The sequence below is a fragment of the Mastomys coucha genome, unplaced genomic scaffold, assembly GCF_008632895.1.
Source record: "Mastomys coucha isolate ucsf_1 unplaced genomic scaffold, UCSF_Mcou_1 pScaffold14, whole genome shotgun sequence".
Lineage (NCBI taxonomy): Eukaryota > Metazoa > Chordata > Mammalia > Rodentia > Muridae > Mastomys > Mastomys coucha.
In genome coordinates, this window is record NW_022196896.1 from 74,658,276 (window position 1) to 74,669,462 (window position 11,187).

Sequence of the window (11,187 nt, forward strand, 5' to 3'; positions counted from 1 at the left end):
AAAAAAAAAAAAGAATAAAGCAAAACAGAAGCATTTCCCCCAGACCCACATACAGAACAACAACAATGACAACAAAAAAAACGCATGGAATTCAATTTGTGTTAGCCAGTGCCCCCAGAACATGGGGCCTGTCCTGGACACTGTGGTTGATAAGTACCCAGTATCAGTCCATTGAGAGATACTTTCTTTAAAAAATGAGTAGAAATAGCACAGTTTCCATGCAGCAAGAGCCCAGTTATTTGACCAAGAAGTCCCTGCTTCTCACAGATGTGTCTGGAAAGTGAATACCTCGCAGGGTTTTTGTAAGCAAGAGTATGAGTTGTATGACTGGTAAAAATTAAAGTATTATGGCTGTTTTCTTACTCCTAAGCACAGTTTTAAATCCCTTTTTTGTATTAGAGAGGGTTCTTGGATATATTGAACCACCTACATTCAAGCTAGGAGCACTGGTTCCCTTTCTACAAGCCCTTTCAAGGGGTGTGTGTGTGTGTGTGTGTTATATGGTGTGTGTGTGTTATATGTGTGTGTTTTGTGTGTGCGTGTTGTAATGTTCATATGTTTGCATGTATGTAAAGTATAATATATATATTGTTGAAATAACTATTCATAAAACTCCATGGGAACCTTTATTCCCACTTACCCCAATTTTGAATGCCATGGCTAGAGGAACTTTTAGAAATTGTCTTATATTTAAAATTGAAGATGTATTTCTGTCTCATTTTAATGGTAATATTTTAGCTGTTAACATTTGCATGTAAATGACCAGTTTGTTTCTAAATACTTAACACAATTAACTAAGCAGTTTTGGAAAGGTCTCTCTGGAGGCTGGAGAGATGACTCAATAATTAAGAGCACTGACTCTTCTTGCAGAGTACCTGGGTTCAATTCCCGGTATCTACATGGCCGCTCACTACTGCCTGTTATTCTACTTCCAGGGCTCCAGTACCTTCATGCATGCAATCACCAATGCACATAAAATAAATTTAGAAAGGTCTGTCGATTCCTGTGTATCTTGCCCTTGCCACTCATTCTGTGTCTATACTGTCCTCATTTTCTAGGTAAGGACCCAAAGCTCAGCTGTGTCACTTACCCCAATTAGTTTATGCCAAGCAGTTGGTGCAGTTGGGGTCTAAATAAAACTGTGGGTTTTGTTTTGTTTTTGTTTGTCTGTCTGTCTTTACTTTTGTTTGTTTTCCATGAAACGGGCTCTTGCTATGTGACCCTGGCTGGCTGGGTACTCTGCACATAGCCCAGGTTGACCTGGAACTTGAAGCGATCCTCCTCCCTCAACCTCCCTGAGTCCCAGAAATATATCACTACTGTGTTCAACCAGAACCCATGCTTTTAACAACTAAATAAAGTTCCATCTGGAATTTCATAATTATGAATAGCTAATGTTTTCTAGGAAGTTTGGGGTTTAATAACTTGATTTTGTAGTCCACTGATTTCAAATTCCAAACTCTTTCTGATTTTGTTTTATGCAGAGAGCCTTGGGATTTTGAAAGACTATCCTCACTCCGCATTCACCTTGGAAAAGAAAGTTATTAAAACAGAGCCCGAAGACTCAAGATAGCTGAGATTCTCCTGCTGTTCTCTGGAAATGACACCAGATTCAAGGATAATGCCCCATCATAGAATAAGCCTTAATAACCAGTGTTGCCTCATTCAGCTCACAGACCATAGCCAAAGCATAAGAACTCACAAAGTAGTCTGTGGACATCAGGACAAAGCAACAACCGCAGAAGAGGGAATCAAGAGAGCATTGCAATGTAACAGGCACTGAACAGTTACCTTCCTGTGTAGGTTGCTTGTGTGGAAAGGCTCAATATCATAGGCATTCACTATTTAAGAATGTACAACGTGTCTTTGTAATTTATAGAAACAAGTCTAGGTGTTGATACCTTGTGGCCTAATAGATGTGGATACCATTCATTTTACTTGAAATTTTGTTGTCTACTTTAAGTGTATTTACCATAAATGTTACTTGTCAGCATTTAGAACTTTTGCAGTCATAGAAAGAATGTCTGGGCAATGTAGTTATTGGCAAGGTGACTGGAGAAAGATGGAAGATAAATACACAATTTACACCAGGGAGAAGACTGTGTGCTTAATACTTGATAACGTTGATTTTTATTAATAGGAAATATGTAGCTGTCACTAAATAATGTCACTTTCATTGGTTTGATCAATGCCCAAATTAAAAATTGGAGTAGCATTCCTAAGATGAGGTAGGCGCTACATTTATGGCAGCTGCTCAAGATGTAACAAAGGTTGGACAGAGGACTTGAAATAAATGGGTTATTGTATAAAAGCCTTGACTTAAACATTGATATTTCAGAATATGTTAAACAAATTAAGGCATAGTAAGTTAGCCCTAAATGTGATAAAGATGATGATGTGGGTGAGTGGACATGGAGTGTGTGTCTTGTTTTTAGTTCTGCTTTAGATCATGCTGTCATAAATATGAGTTCCTAATCTGTTATACTGAAATCTGTTGGCCAGATGTTAGGTGCGAAGTCTGCACCATAAGCTCTAAGCACTGTCACATAGATAATCACTTTCCAATTTAACCTGTAGAAGAGTTGTACAGTAGAAACACCAGTAAACAGCTTTTCTACCATTACAAGGCATTTCCTTCCTAAATGTTTTTATTGGACCATAACATCTTGCCCACTAAAAAGTATCTTAGGGACCGTGTGCCTCTGTTGCTACCATGAGGTTGATTATTGTGGTCTCACTGTCTACTGTGTGTAGAGCTAGTGCGATACTATTTAAATAGAATGTTCAGTTTTCAATATTAGCCACAGCACTGGATAGTATTCCTGTACTTTCATGAACCGTTTCCTGTGTTCTATAATCTATTTTGAGAAATTTTGTGTTCCTTTTTTTTAAACAAAACAAAACAAAACAAAAAAAACCTATGTCTTACAGTTCAAGTTTGTAGATTTTAACATGCAAGTTTGAAAAGATGCCGCAGTCTTCCAACTGATATTTGTCTCTCCTGAACCGAGAACCTGCATTTCTAAATCCAGAAGGAAGTCTCCTTAGGTAGCATAGTTTTCTGACATCCAAGCTTAGAGATAAAGAAGAAGCACACACACACACACATACACACGCGCGCACACACACACACACATACACACACACACAAATTTTCAGTAGAATACAATTTTTATCTTGTGAACACTAATGTATTAAACTTGCTATACATTAAAGCAAATAATATATATTTTTATTTGAATGGTATATATAAATTAGATGTTATAACTAGTGAGGGTTTTTTTTTTTCATTTAAGATATTTCCACTGAACAAGGTCAATTGGTTACCTCAGTATTACAGCCAATATAACCCAAGGGACCATTTCTCCCTAAGTCTGTGTTGTTCTTTATTGTGTGAATTCTGCATTTTTGTGATTCTTAGAACTGTTGAAGAGATGAGTACACTTGCTTCCTGTGGCAATAAAGGACTTCTCTGCCTCACAAACCCTTGCTTAGAGTGCTTTGCACAGCACGTGACGTTCGTCTCTGCTGTCTCCCTTACAGCATGTCTGGTGACAAGGATGAGCTGCTCTCTTTTTCTTTCTGTGATACTGAGAGCGATAGCCCAGTACTCACATTATATCTCTATTCTGAGACAGGCTTACTAACCGGCCCCAGCTGGCCTTGAATTCGCTCTGTAGACCACACAAGTCGTGGTCACCTGCAGAGGCCTTTCCTAGCGTGTGATTCATACATTTCACTTTTGAAATGGCAGAGTACTTCTGGTACAGCACCATGTTGTTTGTGGCTTTGATACTGCTCTGGATGTTCAGAGGAAAACCAGCCAGGTTGTCAACCCAGTGAGAGCTGGAGCCCTAGTCTGTCTCTTATAGATTTAAGAAAATACAACAGCAAATGTTTAATGAGAGGCCACTTCTGACCCAGTGCTGTGCAAGGGGTTGGTTCTGGGAACCCAAGACTGCGTATTTGCTGTTATCTCCGGGCATTCTCATGAATGACATTCTCCAGTGGGCTTCAAGTTAACGAAGGATGACCCAGTGTCCTGACACTGTTATTGAAAACACACATTAATCTAAAAAACCTTGATGATAACTGTTTCCATAGTGACTGTGAAAGACAAACATTCCTGACACCTAAGTGATCAGAAACTGACACTGTGGTAATGTTTTCATTTCTGAGTGTGTGACGGCTAAACCTTTCAGATCATACCTGGATTCTGCTTTGACTGACTTATGGAAATGAAGAAAACAATCACTTAGTTCTCGTGCCAGAAAATATGAAACCAGAATACAAGTTCTTAATTCTTTTAAATTAGCTTTATGTTCTACTTACGTATATTTTTCTATCTTTACCATAGCTTTAGAAAGAATGATAAATAATAGCTGGTTTTGTTATAAATTTGTGAAAACTCCTACCTTCTTTCATATTTTCATATCTGGTAGGCCACAAAATTCTTCAGCATTACAACAATATTCTTTTAAATTCTGGTTTCCATGCAGTGCCTGATTCTTTGGTCATAACTTCTAAGATTGGTCTTCTGACAGCTCCATTTATATCCAGATCTCACTTGTAAGACATAAAAGGGCTCATTTTTGACAGACAGTTCACCCTCAACCAAAAGAAAAGTTTGATATTTTTGTAGTGATTCAATGTGATATTTAGAACAAAAGCATTTAAAATAACTCACCAAGCACTAATCTTGTTTTTTCTTAGCATTCACATGAAATGCTACTTACCATTAGTTTTCTCTTTTTATATTTAAAATATTTAAATATAAATATTATGACTTTTTTATTTTTATAGTAGTTAATTGGGCCAGTGTGATGATGCCCACTTTTAATTAGTCCTTGAAGGTTGAGGTGGGGTTACTATGAGTTTGAGTTTGGCCTACACAGGAAGACTCAGTTGCAAAAGGAAGAACATTAATTGGTAAATAAAAGTTGTATATATTCAAGTGTGTAACATGGGTTATCTACCTGTTTTGAAAATGTGTTTATTGTGTGTGCATGACATGTATGTAACACATGTGCTGTTGTATACATGTGGGGCAGAGGATAGCTTGGTGGAGCTGGCTCAGGATTGAAACAAGCCACTAGGCTCGTGAGCCACCTCAACAGCCCTGATTCTTTCATTTCTGGACACAGTGCATGCATCCTGATTGCCACAGACAAAATAAGACACCTCAGTGGGAAGGAAAGTGGATTCTGGCTGTGCTTGACTGACACTTGCCATTCTTCAGTTTGCTTGTCTTTGCTAGACTCTCAGCAAAGTGTTTTAAATTCTACACAGCACCACAAGACAAAGATGTACATTGTTAGAAACTGGGAAAGGCATAAATACTGCTTTAGGTTCCAGAACTTTTAATCCACTTATTATGGTTCTTGAGATGAACCCAGAAGCCTCATGGGTGCAAGATGAACACTGTCACCAAGCTATGTTCTCAGTCCCTACTTCTTAAATCATTATAATTGCTCTCTATTTTAAGTTTCTTGTTATGCCTTCTTCAAAGAAATGTCATGGTGGGTGCTGCCATCAAAACCTGATGCTTCAAAATGTAGGTTATGTGTGTAACATCGGTTCAGATGGAAATGCAACAACATAGGCTAAAAAAAAAAAGGCCCAGGAGTCCTCTCTGCTAACCGAGGAGTGTCGAATTCCAAGTGTCCTGGTAGTCCGAACAATTTGCTAATCAACCCCATAGGCACCGCTGTGGTAAGAACCCATGACATTATAAAGTAGACTGTGCCTCATATTTACACATACCTTGCGAGTCATCTTTGTATTAAAAGTTTGCACCTCATCTATGTAGGTTTCAAGTGCCATGTTTAGCCCCCACACATAATCCAAGCAAGGAAAGCCCTTCTCTTCTAACTGTTGCAGTCACCTATCTTGGCAGGCTGCTTGGACTTAAGTACATAGGAAGCTGCTTAGGCAGTGTGTATGTGTAGGTGGAGTCCTGCCAGTAACTGGCTCAGCATAAGCTTGGTAATTTTCTGAGGGTAAATGCTCTCATCAACTGTCACCTGTGGTCTAGCACTGAACCTGTGCTGGTCCTTCCCAGACAAAAAGGTTTCTTTGTAAAGATGTTCTCACACACAGGCTCTACTGAATCTCTCCATTTGAGTTTTACTTCCCTCTGACATGGATGCCTCCTACTCTCAGAGTGATTTCCTATCCACAACGGATGCTGACAAGGCTCTCCTTGCCCTTTCAGACAGTCTTCTTTCACCAAAATGTGTCTGTGTGTTCACTGTACGAATCTATCTTACATGCATCAGCTAACACAGGTTCTTTGGCTTTATTGATAAGGCACGAGGCAGTGTGTTTGATGAGATTGGTTTATCCCAGCTACAGCTGATATTTAAAGTTCTTAGGGTAGTTAATGGCAATTTCCAGTTAGAATTAATACTGAGGGTGCAATGAATGGGGAACACCTAAGTTTTCAAAGAACATCTTCGATATTGCAAGGTTTTAAATGGGAAGGATGAAGGGTTTCTTTTGCTGAGACTAAGTTTGTGTATGATAGTTGGTTTACATGGGAAAAGGTCACTTTTTTCTTTGGTTCCTTATTAAAAGGCAAGACTAGTTTTGTTTCATGAGGCATGTGACCTAGAACAGATTAATTTCTTAAACTACTAGGAACTGCAAGAGTGGGATGCCACAAATCCACTGTTTCCTGGCACAGGGCCAACAGCTTCACATTTAATCGGCATAGTCAGCAGGTATTTATCATCTCAGCTATGCAGATGAGAAGACACGTCCCCAAGGTATTAGTAATGGTTTCTATACACCTGGGCCAGCCCATGCTTCTGGTGCTAATACCCCTTAAACCCAAGGACATGCGTGATACATAAACATGGCACAGTAAACACTACTTATAGATTAAGCTTAAATATTCACATATGACGAAACCACCAGACGTGTGTAGAACTGATCACATTGATAACAGTGTGAGCCAGTTAACTAAGTGTCAAGATTCCAGCAGAGGTTCTCTGAAGGAAATCAACACATGGAATTCCAAGGTTGAAACAAGAAGTAAAATGATCCTACTGCTTGTGACTAGCATGTTGGAGCCACCAAGGTAGGGTGTGAAACAGACACAGGCAGATACTGTTAACAGATGAAGTGGAGAATCTCTAAAGATTAGAGATGAAACAGGTAGCAAGGAGGATGGGGGCTGAATCCAGTCCCGAGAGACTCTACAGAGACTTACCTGGGAAACAATTAGAAACATCTTAAGGAAGAAAGTGAAGCTTCGAGAAGATCAGAGATATCCTAAAATAAACCAAACCACATCCTTGAGTGTTCCAAGGATGTCCACAGGGGTTTAAGTGGGCCTCTGGCTTGTTCCAAGAGGTGTGAGGCTGCTGTTGGAGCTGTCCAACCTCCACTCAAACAGAATGCATGGAGAAAATGGAGTGGAGATTATGCAAGTGTGGACAGTTCACTCACTTATTAAGTTGTTTGCCTAGAACTTCCAGGCACAGGGTTAGGAAGTGGAGACATCGAAGATCTTGAATTGTTCCCACCTCTACAGACACCTCTGTCTTTAGAAGTGACGTTATAGATTTTAGATTAAATGTCCTGCTTGTGACCATTGGTAGACATTAGCCATTGTTATGAACCAAGGGAAAACAGAGGCTTTCCAAAGGAAATCTAAGAAAGGAAACTTTGATACCCAGTATTTGGTTTGGGACAATTCTGGGGCCATTGTATGTGGGGATAGCTAGCCTGCAGCTGTCAAACAGTAGGGAAATAGGGATCCGAGTAGCGTTATCTGAGTTTGGCTGCAGAACCTACATGAAAAGCCAGGTGCTGTGGCACATGCTTGTAGCCTACTTGGTGGTCAATGAGAGGGCTTCTCTTCACTCCCCACTCCGTCCCCCCACAAAAAGGATGGAACAACACAGGATGTTGTCTTACTTATGGCCTTCACACAACACACACACACACATGCACTCACACACACACACACACACACACCCTCAGGGAACCCTGTGACCAGTGGTTGAGATGTGTTTTGTGTGTATTGTATATGGAATACAAAGGAAGACAGTATTCAAAAAGAAAAAAAGGAAGCCATTTAGCTGTATTTCAGACCATGGTTCATCTTGATCTCATTTGCATATGCAAATTTTAATGGGGGAGGGTGGCGTCCTTAATTTTACTGTCTGGAACTCTGTTCTCCAATCCTGCACCCAGTGAGGAATTTCATTCATTTAAACTTTGAAGTTTAACTTGATCATTACAGTTGTGCCCTAAATAATCCTAATTTATAAGCCAGTGAACCTGGTATCCTCATCTTATGAAAGGAAAAACTACCAAGAGATTCCAGAACCCATTAATACTGAGAGGAGTAATTAATTTTCATGCTCTGTGTTGCTTCTGTTCTGATTATTTTTTTGTAATAAGGAAGGAAACTCCAGCCTGTTTCAAAGTGTATGTCTCCAGCCCTGCCAGCTCCTCAATGCCAGCCAGTGCTAGAGTACTGCATAGTGAGCTGGCCATGCAGTGAGCAGACAGGAAACTGTACACATAGATGGCTTAAGATACCTTCAAGCCCAAATAGAAATACCATTTCTTACTGGGTACTTACATTGAGGGCCTTTTTTTTAAGATGAAAATGTAATGATTTTTTGTTTCGTTTTGGTTTGGTTTGGTTTGGTTTGGTTTTGGTTTTTATTTTGTTTTGTTTAAAAAAAGAAACCCAAAGGCATGCTAGATGTAGTGGTACATACCATTAATCTCAGCACTTGGCAAGCAGAGGCAGGTAGACCTCTGTGAGATCAAGGCCAGGCTAGTCTACAGGGTGAGTTCCAGGATAGCCAGAGATAGAAAGTATGATCCTCTCTCAAAAACAGAAACAAAAAACACCAAAAAAGCAAACAAACAAACCAAATCAAACCAAAAATAAGATAAAAATCTCAAAGATTCATTCCTTAAGTACAAGGAACCATCATCCATGCTTTTCAGGCACATCCAATGAGAAGAAGAGAAGGAGTGATTCTTGGATCAGAAGTGTTTACAATTGAATACAGAGAATATCATGAAAAGTACTGGGATTAGGCAAGAATTATAAACAATGACCAATGCACAGGCCCATTGTTTGCATTGGTTCAAGGATGTGATCCTGGAAAATGTACAACACTGGATGCCATCTGGGCCATCTTCCCCAGCAATAAAGATAAGAAGCTCTGTTTGGAACACACTGAATCACTGGTTATTATAGATCTATTTGGGACTGTTTAGAAACAAAAGCCTAGAGTGCAAGTAGAAAATCTTACCCTTGTGAGCTTCAGCTTTTTTTAAAAGCAGTTGAAGCCAGGACATCTAATAAGAAGCTGAACAATGGGAAGGTGGCTATGGATAAACTAGCTCATATTGGGGTAGAAGGACAACATCAAAGACATTAAATAGCCAGAGATACAAGAGGACAGCTAAGGAGAGGGCATGAAGAAGCCATAGGATGCAGGTCGCCAGTAATCTCAGGTAAGGATCAAAGAGGATGAATTGACTTAAGGAGATCAACAGAAAAATTTGTAAAATAGTACAGAACAATTGTGGAGAATAATTATTATAATTGTTAAATATGACATGCTAAAGTAGAATATAACAGTTTGATAAAAGCAAACTGTGTAAATATTAATAATGGGCTTGGTATAATGTCTTTTCATACATGAGTTCTTGATTCTCTGATTAACATTCTGCCTTGTTTCATATCTGTTGGTGTGATAAAATATCCTGACAAAAATAAACTAAGGCAGGAAAGGGTGTGTTTGACTTACAGTTCCATGTTACACTTTATGTTTGAGGGGAAGTAAAAGTGAGAACTCAGGCAGTTAAGTTACACAGCATCTATAGTCAAGAGCTGAGAGAAATCAAAAGTACCCATGCTGCTTGCTTGCTACATCCTGCTCTCATCTATATTCTCCTCTTATCCACCAAGGGAATGGAGCTACCCATGGTGGTCTGGGTGTTCATATATCAATTGACAATCAAGACAGTCCCTCCACAAATATGCTTAACTTCCAATCTAATAGACAATTATTCAACTGGCACTCTTTTCCCAGGTGATTCTAAGCTGTGCAAATGGATATTAATTTAAACTAGCCATTGGGACAGTGAACCCTGGTTGGAAGTGTTTGAGATCACAGATTTCACCATAGCCTCAGAGTACGAAAGGTTTATTTCAAAAGTTGAAGAAGTCTTAAATGACTGGAAACTGATTGGACACTCTCTGGGAAAACCACTGGGAAAGGATTCCTGTTTCAATCTACTCGAAGAGCTCATCTTATGCCACAGTGCTCTTTACCCAAATACCACCAGAAGAGAGCAGGTCTTCCAGGAGTGCTGGCAAGCCTGTGAGCACAGGTGAGACCACCACTTCTGCTCAAATTCCTGGCCCAAGAGAGATCTGCCCTGAGCCATCAGGATGCAGGAACCAAGGTAGAGCTGGGGACAAGATCCTTCAGGTTTCAGTTTGCACCCTGGAGCTGACCCTGTGCCACAACAGTCCATACCCAAATTCATTCTGGAGAATATTGGTCTCCCAGAAGTTCTGACATACAGGCTTGTAGGAGAGACAAACCACAGTCAGAGACAGCAAGACCAGCTAACACCAGAGATAACCAGATGGTGAGAGGCAAGGGCAAGAAAATGAACAACAGAAACCAAGGCTACTTGACATTATCAGAACCCAGTTCTCCCACCACAGTGAGCCCTGGATATCCCAACACACCAGAAAAGCAAGACTCTGATTTAAAGTCACATCTCATGATGATGATAGAGGACTTTAAGAAGGACGTAAATATCTCCCTTAAAGAAATTCAGGAGAACACAGGTAAACAGTTTGAAGTCCTTAAAGAGGAAACATAAAAATTCCTTAAAGAATTACAGGAAAACACAACCAAACAGGTGACACAATTGAACAAAACCATCCAGGATCTAAAAAATGGAAACAGAAACAATAAAGAAATCACAAAGGGAGACAATACTGGAGATAGAAAATCTAGGAAAGAGATCAGGAGTCATAGACACAAGAATCACCAGCAGGAGGCTCCAGTCAGATTTAGCAAGGGCAGTTAGCACTAGAGTTAACCAGGTGGCGGGGGCAGGGGAACAAGCGTAAGAAAATAAACAACACAAACCAAGGTCACTTGCCAACATCAGAACCCAATTCTCCCACCA

At 39.8% G+C, this 11,187-nt stretch overlaps 1 protein-coding gene across 5 annotated transcripts in view; it reads left to right on the top strand.

The window, feature by feature from the left end:
- Nab1 (NGFI-A binding protein 1) overlaps positions 1 to 3,484 on the top strand; it is a 40,629-nt gene extending 37,145 nt beyond the window's left edge. For all 5 annotated transcript variants that reach the window (XM_031367427.1, XM_031367426.1, XM_031367425.1 and 2 more), the window contains exon 8: positions 1,485 to 3,484. In XM_031367427.1, the coding sequence (XP_031223287.1) occupies positions 1,485 to 1,573 (89 nt within the window). In that variant the 3' untranslated portion in view covers positions 1,574 to 3,484. The remainder of the gene's footprint in view (positions 1 to 1,484) is intronic.
- The last annotated feature ends 7,703 nt before the right edge of the window (positions 3,485 to 11,187 follow it).